The sequence below is a fragment of the Pleurodeles waltl genome, chromosome 12, assembly GCF_031143425.1.
Source record: "Pleurodeles waltl isolate 20211129_DDA chromosome 12, aPleWal1.hap1.20221129, whole genome shotgun sequence".
NCBI lineage: Eukaryota > Metazoa > Chordata > Amphibia > Caudata > Salamandridae > Pleurodeles > Pleurodeles waltl.
Window position 1 is genome coordinate 437,093,555 of NC_090451.1, and position 15,155 is coordinate 437,108,709.

The following is a 15,155-nucleotide window of genomic DNA, read 5'->3' on the forward strand; positions in this document are numbered from 1 at the left end:
TTGGGAGAACCACTAGATTGACGTTAATGGAACCTCCACTGACAATGCTAACTGTAATCCCTAACTTAATAGTATGTCTGCCACAGGACCACTGGATCACAATGACAGTTGTCTACAGCCACTTATGTTTCCCTGTCAATTTCCACCAACTGAGACATGGCGGAAACAGGCATGGAACATTTTAACTGCACCCAGGAAAAAGCTCTTTGCTCACTGAGCTATTTACTTTTTGTTCAGAGAAAACAAAAATCCGTTTAGGTGCTTGTTTTCTCTGAACAAAAATGTTTGCAGAGCAGGCACTTTAAACATGGAACTTGCTTGGCAAACCTTTGATGCTATGAAGGAAGCCACAGTACCAGTGGCTCCCTTGACTGTACAAAGAACCTTGCAAGGAATACAAAGGGTCCATAAACATGGTGGACGGCTCTCTTCCAGGGTGTCAGAAGTTATGACATGCTGACTGTTCACCAGGGTCTAATCTTCAAGTACACATTGCCTTCCTAATCTAAAGTGAACAGTTTTAGGTGTGAATTCTGAGAGAAGTGTGATCCAAAACTCTTAAGATGAACTTAAAATTGTGGCTCAATCGCTACTGCTGTCACAATAGACAAAACTTGCTAATCTTATGTTTTCCAAGGAATCACTTTACACAACGGAAGACTGCTCTCCACCAAATGTCATCCTACATCATGCTCCTTCACTTGGAGGATTAATGTACAAAATACTCATGCCTCAACAGCTAGAAGGAGAGACACCAACATCCAGATGTGATTCCCCTAATAACTAGGAATATGCAATATTTATTGCATCTGTTAAAGTATATCTGGTCACTTGTAATGAGGGTCGAACTGCTTTGCAATGTTTGAAGGCCTCAAACTGAGCCATGTTTATCATAGGACACATAGTGATATTTGTTAAATAGTGAGGTTCTTACCAGTAGTGGAGCAGACATCTGGAGGAATGATTTGACGTTTTCTCTGTTGAATCCTTCTTCCAATGCAGATTTAGATATATTCATTGTCTGTGGCGACAATGTAAGACATTTAATAAAAATAATAATAATAATGATGATAATAATAATAATAATAATTTGTACTGCACTTTTGCCAAATCATTTTAAGGCTCATCCTATTAATGTGCTTCACAAATAGTCCATTATGTTACATTCCTAGACAGGTTTTAAAAAGGATCCTCTTAATGAACAGTGTTAGTGCCAACTCCTCGAGTTATCTAAAGTGCCATCGGTGATCACCCCAGTTACACAGACAAAGTGCACTGGTGAGAGGTGTATTGGGGCTTAGCATCTAGTGAATCAGTGTCTGTCATGCTGTTCTGTGACTAAAGCCATCAATCATGTTGTCCCGCCACAAGGGACATACACCTTTCCTACAACGAGTTAACCAGTGGGTAGATAACCAGATGTCCTCACTACAGTGCATGTAGCATCATGAGAGTAAGGGCAGCACATGGAGCGATTGATCTCAAATTGTCACTGCTGAATCGTGCTGCCCAAGTTTTATTTTAAAGCCAGAGTTGCTTAGAAACCCTTCAAAACCAGTGAATCCCTGCTGCTCAGTCATATTCCTCTTTTCCAAAAGGCAGACTGCATTTAGGTCCAACGTGCTGCGTGGTATGGTTATATAAATATATATGTTTCTATACCCTTCAAAGTCACAACACATGTTTAATGTCTAATTTGGTAATTATTCTGTCACTATATTTTAGTATTTTATGAAAATGGCTGAATTAGAGGGCATAAGTGCAGAATACCATGAGAACCCAGAAATGTACAATTAAAATGCTCCCTGCAGAGTACACAGAGCTGGGGGTCTCGCTTGTGCTTAACGTTGTATGTTTATCTGAGGAGGGGGGCTACACATGGAATGCCCTTTACATAATTGTTCAGCTTTTGAAGGTACTGTAAGTAATGACTTGATCTTCTCCAGAAGAACAGCAGTAGCAGGCAAACTAAGAAAATCTGCTTTACAAGATTGTGTAGAAGATCTGTAGGTGACACACCTGAACTTGCATCTGTAAACCTTCATCTCCCTGAGCCACCATTAATTATTCCATGCTTGTGGGAACCTATGCTGGTATTTTCAGCCAAAAAGAGACATATAGACATTTATTCCTTTCACAATAGATATTTTATCTTGTAGAGAAGTAATTTCATTGTGTTTAGATGTGACACTGTGTTTTGAAATGAAAAAAGGAAGTAGGAAAACGGTTCAAGCTCTTGTCGTAGTTTGACTCTTGCTCTAGACAAGACTGCTGGTTAAAGGATGACAGTACTTATGTTTGAGGCGACTATACTAATCCTACAACAAATCGCAACTGTCGGCCCAACCCTTCCGGCTCACAAGCAGCACCTCACCAAAAACCCAAACAGTAAAAGGTGATTTGTGGCAGCTTTTGCACATGGACTCAAGAGTGTGACATCTCAGGGAGTGTCGTGGTTAAACGGAGATTGCCCCTTTCTCACATAAACACTATGTCTCAATCAAACACAGGCAATTAAGAAGATGTAGTAAAGTTTCAATAGGTTTTATTTAGCAAAACTGCAATCTGCTATAAGATGCATGGGCTGCAATGATTAGGATAATGAACAGTGCAAGAAACAGAATAGTAAAGACAAGAGTCATTAATACAAAGACCCCCACCATTTTGCAATAATATGTAATGACATAAAGTATGAGATAAGTCCTAATAACCTAGCATAATGAGCCTAACCTCTAATCTAAACCAGTGCTAGTAATGTTACACCTAATCTGCCAATGCCATGTCCATACGAAGAGCCCCCAACCCTTGTCACCTTGGAATGAGGTCTCTAGCTCAGACTCCGTAGGGACACGAAGACTGGGTCAGCGTCAAGGCGATGTGCAGCATCGATAGCAGCGAGTGCATCTGGTCGGAATCCCTCTGACTATCTGTTTAAGTGAGGAGTATTTATACAGGTCTGCTTGGACCCCTGACGTAGGTCTGTTCCCAAGCAATAGATAACAAGACATGATTTGGACGGTAATTTATATAAACAATTCCCTCGAAAGCGTGAAGAGGGAAAGTACCTAATGTGAAACACCTACAGTTTGTTTATCTTTGTCGCTTGATATTGACGCCTTAGTGCAGTGGCACTGATAACAGGAAACTAAAACATAGGCATTAACTAAAACAAGGCAGCCATCTTAAAAGATATAATTAAATAAATGTACTGAAACAGAGCAAGCTAAGTAGGGTAAAAGTCACCAGGTGGCAGGGGCACGAGTCTGCAAGCCAAAAGCTACGCTAACTCCTGTTTCCCATTAAAACAAACTAGAATTCACTAGGATTCTTTTCCTTGTGATACATTCACTTTGACTATTATGCTTTATGTATCAGAGGATATGTGGCTGTCCCACCTTTATTCTAATCGATTACATTGCAATGGTGCTCATTTTTTTATTTTTAAGCTACTGTAAAGCCTTTTTCACCATCATTGTTTTATTTACTTACTGTACTGGTACTGAAATGGTCCTTTATTAACTGTGTAAGAAATACAATAACTTATTTAAATGGATCTTGAAGTTGCTAACTGAAAAAAACGTAGGTCCAGTAGGTGCCACAGTCACAGTAGACATATCTCCTGCCTTAAGAAGTTGACTGCAAATAGCCATTCCTATAACTTGGGTTCCAACCCATTCTCAGAACGAGTACCCCATCTCCTTGTAACATCTATCAGTTAAAGCAGGCACTGGTTTCCACTCTGACTTCTGTTGAATGTGCCTGTCACCAGACCTGGAACCACTTTTAGATGTACAGTGGACTTTGGGTTCATAGGCACTCATTTGGCACCATCCATATACATTTTTTTCAATGGGAGGAAATCCCATTTTTCTTGAGGTGGTGGGTGTATTGTTGCTTAATTTTTTTAGATGTGTGTCACTTTTGGCAGATTTTCAGCAGTTTCAGCCCCAACACACTGAGTTGTGGGAACCTGTACTTGAGACTGCTGACAGACTAATGATGGATGTGTGATTAAACAGTGGATATATTTGAAACATTATGTCTGCCAAATGCAATTCATTGACTACCTCACAAGTCCATAAGATACTATCTACAGCTGTATATATGAATGAAAGAGCTCATGCATGCACCGTGAAAGTGTTTTCGACCATATACGAATCTCAAAAGGTGCTACAGGCTTCTAGTTTATTTTATTCATCATTTAACTGGCACACCTTCCCTATGCATATTAAAGAACTATTGATTTTTTAAAGCAATACTTCCTATTAGACTATGGGTTTACTGCACCATACTGCAAATGAGCTCCAGTCTACTATGGTCTCCTGAAGTGGGCCATTACCCATGGTGTACAATCACCTGTCTATGCTGTTGAAGCACAGAGACATAGTTCCACGAACTTCAATGGCATTTGAGTCATACGCTGCAATGGAGATCCAAATATTAGTACAGAGTGTGTGCACCGTTTGGAGTGAAGCTTCGTGATTGCGAGTCCTATGGTACACAAAGCATGCAATGGGATCTAGGGCTAACTACAGTTCCCACAACCTCAGTGGAACCGTCTTGAGACCTGCAATGGTGGTTCCATCTTAATCCATTGAGTATATGTTCCTTCTGTTTCAAAGTGTTTCTTGGTAGGAAATTGATACACTAATTGCTGCAGCCAGGACCCTCGTGCCAGAGTGAGTCAAAATTTTGTATACAAAGAAATATAGTGGATAATATTAGAGACTAAGGACTTAAACTGTGATTTAAACTCTGTGAGCTCTTATTTAAAGTTCTATTTCTAATTCTTGTTCAGATACTCCAGTGCACTTAAAATATTGAGCTCTAGCCCAATTCTGTGCTGCAATTCAGAGTTTATTTAATAAGTACCATGCAGAGCAAAGAGGTGCAAAAAAAATTGGGAAACATATTATAAATAACAAAACTCAATTGAGGAAAACAACGTCTAAGTGGATAAAATCAAGGTGCAAGTTGGTAAAGGCAAAGCTGCTGCCTACAAATGCCCTTAATTTAAACCTCCTCAGAGGAAAGTGGAGGCCAGATTATCAAACTGGGGAAACATTCTGCACTCTATTCGTGGATGAATCAATGGTATTAAATGGAAATTATTCCCATTATGTTGTTCTCCGGTGCAATAGTCCACAAATATACTATGAAGATATTCATTCGATTTTTCTAACTTATAGTTGAGGCAAAAAAAAAAATGGCTGTGATTCCTATTTAAAGGATGGGAGTCTCAGTCTGCAGGACAGCCAATTTAATTTCCGGGCTGCCATGGGGATACTTTCAGGGGCAACAGCAAATACACATTTTACACTTTTATTGATTGTCTTTTTGAGGTATATTATGGCAGATGCTGCATGCTATTGGAACTTCAACAAGCACAGATCTTTAAGCAAGTGTAGCTAAAAGAAACTAGGGCACGAATACTCATTTGACATGACAAGTTTATGTCCACTTTGTAAACCTTGATTTCTATCTTTCTTAAATTACTGTCTATGTTCTTCCCAGTTTCATAATTATTAAATGCTTATTTTGTTCTATTTGCACTACTGATTATATTAGCTCCCTTTTTTGAACTTTGTAATACTTCATGAAATAATAAACATAAAAAACAACAACAAAGCCCTGAGTTACAAGAACCACATCAAGATTAAGTTCACATTTTACAAAAGGTTAAAGAAACTGTCCATAGATTGGTTAACATCAGGTAGAGTTTTGCTACGTCATCAATATATTGCTTACACATTCTCTAAAACAGAAGAAACAATAGGTTTGGACACAAAAAGATGAACCTCATGTTAATTTATTATACAAGAAGTGATGTAGGAAATTAATAAGTACACTTACCTGGGGAATGATCCATCCAAACTCATGGTTGTTGATTCCAATTATAAAGGGAACAGGGTTGGACTCCTGAGCAGCTAAAATCTCCTCAGGGTTCTTAGGAAAAAACACACCATCGGTCACAGCAGGGATGACCTGAAACTTTGAGGTGGACAACAAATTAGTTATATATTTAAATTATTTTTTAGAAATGAAATGTACAAGATTACAATTATATCTAGACAATTCATTGGTAAACGGATATACACTGCAGTTCTTATTCACCCTCTTTATAGGAACCATTTCATAGTACTCCATGCCCAGATAAACATGAAAAAGAAGGTATTTACCTTTTACATTTAACTTTAATTTGATAATCTAATCATTCAAAACATGTAACATGAATATCTTGAATTAACTCTTAGCGACTTATTTTTTGAGAATATCCCTACACATAATGAAATATCTCAGATCACATCACTTACTAAAGGATACAACTGCATTTCAAGACATGCTGCTTCTTAACGGATCTTTAAAATCCACTGCTGTATAAATGAAATGTAAAAATTGTCCTATGCACATTATACATAATTCATAATTTCCAATAAAGGTGTAAAATAATAGGCAAACTAAACGCAAAAACGAATCAGTTGATCTGTTTGATATTTCATCCTACTGTTAGCGTTACATATGAATTTAAAATATAAATTTTTTAGTGGTAGCTCAGTGTAAAAATGCATGTAAAGATCTAGCCAGCTTTACCGCAAATTAACCTCATATAACTGAACCCAAAGACCTGAAAGCATACATATGTAGCAGGAGTGCCCAATATATATCAAGAAGGGCCAGATCCATTCCAGATGTTCTTGATTTTCACATAAAATACATTTATATAAAATTACTGGTAAGTGAAACAACATTATATAGTCAATGTTTAGCCTGAATACCTGACATACCACTGGCACTACAGACCTATACAAAAACATCTGGTCCAACTAATATAGAACCTCTGAAATGAGAGTTAATACAAACATTATAGAAAGGAAAGACTGGCTACACTGGGCAAGTATAGACTACTCAGATGGTGTACCACCGGGCTAACCCCCACATGGGGGTGGGCCGAGCAATGGTGGGTCTCAAGGGGGTCTGTTTTCCTGTGGATATTTTTCAAGTGCATCCCAAAGACGTCTTAGGCTTGGGAGTAGTGACAGGAGTCAGCAAGAACTGTATTTGTGCCTAGGGATAAAAGGAGGTCTTGTCTAAGACAGGTGCATGAGGATTGGCATGGAGACCTAGGGCAGTTGTGAGGAAATCAGTTTCTATTGGGATCTTTGTGAGTTGAAATAGCATATCCTAGATTTTTGTCCAGAATGAATGTGTCATTTTGCACTTGAAGAGCATGTTAGGAAGATCCCCTGTACCTTCCCCACACCACAAGCATAAGGGGGAGTCCCTCAGTCCAAGTATGTGCAGTCTAAGTGGGGTCCAGTAAGTTTCATGAATACATCAGAACCTGGCTTGTACTATAGCCGGAGTTAAGGATTGCTGGAATTTACTGTATATTCATGTACTATCTGCCTTTTGTTTATTCTCCTTCATTCTGCATAAAAAATAAAAAATATCCGAACTAAAAAAACATGATAGAATTAGTGAGACAACTTGAGATTTCCCTTTCCTTGACATCATAAACAAAATCTTTGAATGGTGTGAGGTAAGAAATTCATCTGTGCATTTCAATTGAGAATGCTACCCAACTGTTCAAGTTATTTTTAAAAAAAGGAAGGCACTAATTCAGAAAAATATATATTGGCACACATCTGAATGCCTGTAGAACATCTGCATGCAGCAGCCCAGAAATCCAGTCTCATCAAAGCTATTTGAGGAGTTGAACAGAAGAATTCCACTGGCTCTTTCTACCTAGAAATATCAACTTCAAGACTTGCTGCATGGTTCCCAAAACCATTATCAATGGTGCACCCCAATCCCGAGAACCAAGATTAAGGCATTAGTATAGATATGAACAGTACACTGTTGTATTACAATACAAAAAATGCTTAAGAAAAGATACCAGGCGCCAGGCCTTCACTCATACATTCTGAATGCTTAAGAAAAGATACCAGGCGCCAGGCCTTCACTCATACATTCTGAATGTAAGCAAGACCATACCAATCTAGACCCACCATCTATCAACCTCACATCACTTCAGAAGGTGGCTCATGTACTACTTCGTAAGCAACACTTCATTACTATGGTGGTCATTATAAACATGGCGGCCTGGATCCCCATGCCGGCAGTGGCGGTCATTACCGCCAATGGCATGGCGGTCTAGAACGCCATATTCTGAACACAGTAGAGAACTGGCTGCTTTGCAGCCAGTTCACTACCATCCACCGCCAGGCCAGATTCGACCGCTGGGCCGACTGTAGGCACATTCCACCTGGCGGTGAAGGCAGGACCGGCGGTGGGATTTTGATCCCATTTCCACCAGGGATTTCCTGGTGGGATTCACCGCCAGGTAATCCCTGGTGGAAAGCATACGGGTGACAGGCATAACCATTCCTGTCACCTGTATGTGACACGCCAGGCCCCCCCTTGCCACTACACCCACCCACCCCCCAAGCCCCTGGATCCGCCCCAGGCCCTCACCCCCCGAACCTCAAAAACTGACGCCCCCAACCCTCCACCCCCAAAACCCCATGTAGGCCCCCCAGCTCGACCCTCACCATCCCCCACCCCTCATACAGGTCCCACCCAAACCCCAACCCTCCACATCCACATGCACCCACTCACCTACATGCACACACGCATACATGCACTCAGACACACATCCCCCCACACATACACTCACGCACACCCTCATACACTCGCACAGTCACACACACCTCTCTGCCCTTTCCCTCTTGGACAGAACTCAGCTCTTCCATCACGCTGCTCCGGGAGGTAACAGGCTCTCTGGATGCTGCTCCGCTGCTATCACCACCTCTCCATAAACCGTCACGCCTATGAATGCATCATTATAGGCGTGGCAGGGTATGGACTGACGTGGCGGTGAGGGGGAAGCAGCATCCACCCCCGACAGCCAGGATGGCGCATGGCGGCCCTCACTGCCATCAATGGTGGTGAGGTTCCATGCGTCATTATTTGGCTAAATGGATGACATTTTACTAAATGGTTAAAATAACTGAAGGCAAGAATATTAGGGTTGGCATGTGATAATATAAGGTTCTGGAGTTTTATACTCATCAAAAGCAACTGTAATCCATGAATATATATGATGATGAGCAAAAGGAACTCACCACCGGAGCTAGGAATTGGGGAAGAAATAGGGGAGGGATTGAGAGAAATCCTGGACTGATGTGCACACTTCTACACAGTTCAACTATTTAAATAGAAGGCAACACTATCTTGATGTTATGAAATGGGCAGAGCTTCACAGGCTGGAAGACAGAGGTCAAAATGTGAGTAAGCAGTCAAGCCAAAAAACAAACAACATAGCACAGATGGAATTATGCTTACTGGTTCTAGCAGTGGGTGGTTCTATTATAAGCATGAAGCTGGTCAGCATACAAGCTGAAGCCCTGAGGATGCTTATAAGTCCCTCTTATGTGGTACCAAGAGCACGTATGGCAGAGTGTTCACTCAGGGCTGCAGCACTGTTTGTGTCACACTGTGTGTGACAAAGTACATAAGGGCTCCCACCCTGACACTGCAGCCTGGAAGTACAGTGTCTATACTACCAGCTTGACTTTGCTATTTAAAACAATGGCAAAGCCACCCTTTCCCTTATCAGTATATTTCAGTCTCCCTTAAGGGAGGCCTACACAGCCCTGGGGCAGGGAGTTGTTTATTTTTAAGTAGCACATAAAACATTCACATGCCTTAACAGCAACATTTTCAAACTGTCATTTTGCTGTGGATAATTTAGTAGCCCCATTGGCTAACACAGGGTTACCGGTTGTCATACTAACCCAGATAAGTTCTGAATGGGACTATTTAACAGGGCCATGCAGGGCATCAAATTAATCACTGCATTAAACCCAACCTGATGCCCAGGTCAAATTTAATGTCACAATTAAAGTTTAGCAACTTTTAGAAACTAGCCACTCTGTACTCCAGATGGCGCAGCTGCTTCACAAAGGCCCCGGCACACATACAGCTTTCTGCTCCACTGGGGAGATGTATGAATGTCTCCAGGTGCAGGAACAAAGGCAGTTGCCACAGAGTGAGGTGCTACCTCCTCTCGCAGGTTGGCCAATGAAAGTTTTAGTCCAAGAGGTGAGCTTTAAATGGTAATCTACCTTTGTGAGGGAAGTAGTGATAACACTCCTGAGCAGGAAACCTGTTGTTTCTGCAGATGTAGTGGAGACAGGGCCAAAGAGGGAAATTCCCCCCCCAAACTGTTTCTTCTAAGGGCGTGAGGCCCTCTGGTAGCTACACCTCCAGGGTGGGCTACCATGCTGCTGCTGATCAAAGAAGGGTCATGCCATCTTGAAAGGGGGAAGAATGTTGCACTCTGGGACAGCTAGGTGTCACACATCACAGTAACGTCATCACTAGGTAGGAGGAGACACAGTAGCCCATTAGCTAGTGACCCCATCATCCCCTCACGGCTCTTTCCTGAGATAAATAAGGCACCTGGACACGTTACCAAGGTGCCTTTGGAATCACACAAAGAGAAGCTGCACCTTCAGAAGGACTGCACCTTCTGCACTTTGGGCTAGTGAAGATTGGACTGTGCCTATGTCTTCTGGCTCGGGGAAAAGTTAATTCCTAGCTCCAGATCAAAGTAGTGGTTCCAAGGATCAGTCAGCTGATCTGGAACCAGCTTCAGGTACACAAGAGCTGAAGAAACCCAAAGAAGCTGGTACCCACAGCAGAAGTTTTGCCGCGACCAGTCGCCAGACATTCAAAAGGAAAAGTCTAAGATAGCCAAAAGCACAACCAGAGTCTCCCTGACCCGGGAATGATAATCAGGTCCAGATTCTTAGTATTCAAGGGACCCTAGCCCCTAACTAAAGATTTTGCCTCCAACTGTGTTCAAAGAGACGAGTAGCCCAGCATTGGCTGGCCTGCTACTGCAAAGTAGAGGACTTCGAGGGACCGTGATCTCCATGACTAAAGTAACCCCACTTCACTTGTGGACCAAAGAGCAACCTCAAAGACAACCCCGAAAACTACACCACAACCAGAGCATTCTTTGAGTATCTATTTTGCCTGTATCCTCAGCATTAGGACCACTCCATTGATGCTCATGGGAGTTTTCCAGTAAAGGTTCAAACTTGCCTTAAAAATGCTCTGGCGGCCAGGTAGCTGTCTAAATGTCCACTCTGGTCCTCTGTACATGTGTCCAGTCGGAATTGGGCGCCAAACATGGGTCGGACTAGACAAACCAACTTTTTCAAGCTTTTCTAAAATATGTATTTCCAGAGCTCTGCAGTGGATTTTGTAAAGTCTCCAAAAATTCATACAAACATAATAAATGTTTATAAATTGGTGACCAATTTCTTGCATGTTGTGAGACTTTCTTATTTGTTGTTTGGTGCAGTTAAATGCTTTACACTAGGTTCCTTTCCCAAACCTTACTGCTCGTAGTCACAGCTACCCAGGGTTGAACGTAAGGCTAAGTAAACAAGCCTGACTGAACCTAAGGTGGTATGTGTGAGTGTATTGAACGGTAATGCTCCACAGCCATATCATAGCACACCCAAATTTTCACAGTGGGGCTGTGGACAGCAGAAGTGCCATGCGTAGCCATGGGTTGGCTGCCTGTGGGGGGGGGGGGTCAGCCAGGTCCTGCATCCAACCCCACAAAGTGCATGACCAAAGACCATGAGTGGCATGGTAGTTGGCTGCCTGCAGGATTTTGGCCACAAGGCCAGGCTCCTTGCCAGGCCCTGGGGCCAGCCCTCTGCCACTCACAGCTGAAGGTGGTGCACGGTGGGGGGGTTGGCTTTACATATGATAACAAAATATTCATTTACGTAAATGAAAAGCCCTAGAAATGTACTGAAAAAACAAAAGGTTAAAGTAACTTTATAGTTAGGACAGAATTTCAGTGACAACGTGACATTTTAAACATAGAAAACCAATGGAATTTGCCAGTTGTAGGTAGCTCTGGTAACTATAACTTGTGCCCTAAGGTAACTATAATTCACCTCCTCACCATGCACTTCTAATTACCCCACATATTACATCACCCATGACACCTTGTATGACACCATTGATAATATTACTGCAACATGTGCAATGAAATTATTGTTGATGAAACTGTGCATTGTGGGAGCGCAATTTATAGTTATCATAGGGCACCAATTATAGTTACCCGAGCTAACTAGAACTGGTGGATCTCAGTGGTTTTGTGTGTTTAAAATGTTACATAGTTACTGAAATCCTCACCTAACTATAACACTACTTTAACCTCAGTTTTTTAAGTAAAAGTATACTGACGATAGTCAGTAGGTAGTTATAGTTAGGACTAACTTTTTCCATAGACAAAGCATTTTTTGTTTTGCTAATAACTTTGGCGCCATATGACAAATCTTCACTAAATTTTCAAACCTAGTACACATTTTAGTAAGGCTGCTGTTTGAAAAGTTTTGGGGTGATTCGTAAAGCAGGGGCTGAGAAAAAGGGGGGAGGTTTGAAATCATGTTTTCCCCATGCATTGCCTAGGGGGATTTTGCAGGTTTTAGACATGACTACAGCCTGAACTACTGAACAGAATTACACCAAATGTGCCAGAAAGCTGGATCTTGGACCTTAGATGGTGCTTTGTGTAATTTGGTGTAAATCTGTTTAGCAGTTTCTGAGTATTCGAGGTAAGAAAAATATAGATATCTATGGACATGGATAATTCAGGGACCTGCAAATCCAGGCAAAAAGGAAGGCCCTGATTGGCTGGCTGCAATCTGAGAGAAAAATAGCGCTGCCATTTTGTTTTCTCAGTCAGCCGGGGGGAGGGGGGGGGGAGGTGTGGAATAAAGTAAAAAATACCTTAGGGGTCAGAAGAGAGTTATCTTGACCCCATAGGACACATGGTGGGGTTTTCCAGGGACCCCTTCATGGGCAATGTTTTTGTCGATCAGCAGATCTGCTCAGCATGGCCCCAGTATAACTTCACAATCAATCGGGTCTTTTAAGCACAATGAAAAAAATATACACCGACTCATACACCAAACCCCCTCTTCCCACAGCGAAAGGTTTTGCACAGCGTGGTGCTGGGTGCTTGTGGGGTGGGGGGGGTTGGTCTTGCGGCCAACCCATGCTGTACACAGCCAAAGGCTGTGTGTGCACTGGTTGTATTAATGTACAGTGATTATATTTCACTTTACCTTAAAAAAACATTGAAATTGACTGAAACAAATCAATGGTTACAGGGACTGTTTCATTTCTCTGGTTTTGTGTCTGTAAAACGCGAACCTAACTATAACATCCCTTTAACCTTTGCTTTTTTCACAGAAAAATATTTACATACACATATATATTCATATATATATATATGTTCACATATGTCACCGACCATAACATTCCACACTAGGAATGAGAATACGCACACACACTAGGAATGAGAATACGCACATACAACACATGCCCCCCCTTATTCCAAAAACACACAAAAAAACAAAAAAAACTAAGGTTTTGTGGAGAACCTTCGTGGAGAACAGAACATACACAGTGCAGTAATATCCCAGACAGATAACCACCCATTAGGTATTTGAAGTAGCTGCTATGTGCCCTAACACAAAATCTTTCAGCCAACAAGCACGTATCACCTTCCTTTTCCCTTCATGCAACACGCCATCTGAACGCCCCATCACATGATCAGATTCACCTCCTTCACACTCATTAACCCCCTCCTCTCTATCATTGATGGAATTATCCTGATCAAGGGAAGAAAAACCATCCTCCTCTCCTGATACTCTATGTCCCCTCACTTCGTCCTCTAACCAATCGGCCGTTCCTTTCCCATCCATTGTTCCATTTATACCTCCATAATTACACATAAGATTTTGCTTATTGTCAAGCAAGGCCACACGTTTAAGATTCCAAACTCTACCATCACTCAGTCTGACAGCATTATGTAACACTTCCATCACCTGCTCCGGTCCAAAATACTGACTCTCACCCTTCCTAACCTTATAAGGCTTCTTAACCCGAACCCAATCACCTACATCAATCTTGACTGGTTTCACATGATGAATTTATCATAATAGAGCTTAGTTTTTTCTAGTGACTTGTCCAAGCAATCTCTCACCAACTCCATAGACCAGTGTTTAATTCCAGTATCAACTAACCACGGAGGGTTATGTTTACTTCTGGGATTGCTTTGTCTCATATTAACAAAGGGACTTAATCCTGTTGCTACGTTCTCAGTGATCCTATATGCCCACATCGCCTTGAAAACAGCTGTATGCCAATCTTCACACTTTTCCATAGCACCCTGAAAAACACCCTTGATAACCCTATTGAATCTTTCTACAGTGCCATTACCGCTAGGATTATACAGAGATGTGGTTTTGTGTTTGATCCCCACTCTCTCAAAATACCTTCTTGCAGCATCAGAAACAAATTGCACACCATTGTCACTAAATAATTTTGCTGGGATACCTTCGGATAAAAATGCTTAGTCCAAGAACTCCAAAACTGTAGTGGTGTCAGCTCTCTCAACTATTCCAATCTCCGGCCATTTAGAAAACATGTCAACGAGTACAACCACATATTCCTGAGCATCGCCAACTGGTCCACACAAATCCACAGCAACACGTTCCCATAGTTGCCTGGGTAAAGGCATTTGCTCCATAGATGGTCTCAGGGTACACAAACTCTTATCAGCTGAGGAACACACTTTACAAGATCTAACAAATCTCTTCACTGCCTTGTCTACCCCCGGCCACAAAAATAAATCCTTAACTACCGATTTTTTCCTGACAATGCCAAAATGGACCTTGTGACACAATTCCAAAATCGCTTCCTTCACACCATTCGGAGGAATGAATTTATCCCCTCTCAAAATGACATCTTTCGCTACAGAAAGCTCATATCTAACTTCCCAGAAGTACTTACACTCCTCTGTTAGCTGGTCCTTCCTAGGCCACCCTTCTAAAACAAACTTTAAAACAGATTGCAGTACAGCATCCTCATCCATTTCCTTCCCCCAACCATCTTTATTAAGGGCAGATTTACCAGAATCATGTAAAAGAGCAACACTAAGGGGGTTATTCTAACTTTGGAGGAGGTGTTAATCCGTCCCAAAAGTGACGGAAAAGTGACGGATTTACCACCAGCCGTATTACGAGTCCATTATATCCTATGGAACTCGTAATACG

At 41.7% G+C, this 15,155-nt stretch overlaps 1 protein-coding gene across 2 annotated transcripts in view; it reads right to left on the reverse strand.

Annotated features, from left to right (window-relative positions):
- LOC138267781 (fatty acyl-CoA hydrolase precursor, medium chain-like) overlaps nucleotides 1-15,155 on the reverse strand; it is a 247,890-nt gene that overhangs the window by 66,147 nt on the left and 166,588 nt on the right. For both annotated transcript variants that reach the window (XM_069216980.1, XM_069216981.1), the window contains 2 exons: nucleotides 5,854-5,991; nucleotides 935-1,021 (listed from right to left, as the gene is read on the reverse strand). In XM_069216980.1, the coding sequence (XP_069073081.1) occupies nucleotides 935-1,021; nucleotides 5,854-5,991 (225 nt within the window). The remainder of the gene's footprint in view (nucleotides 1-934; nucleotides 1,022-5,853; nucleotides 5,992-15,155) is intronic.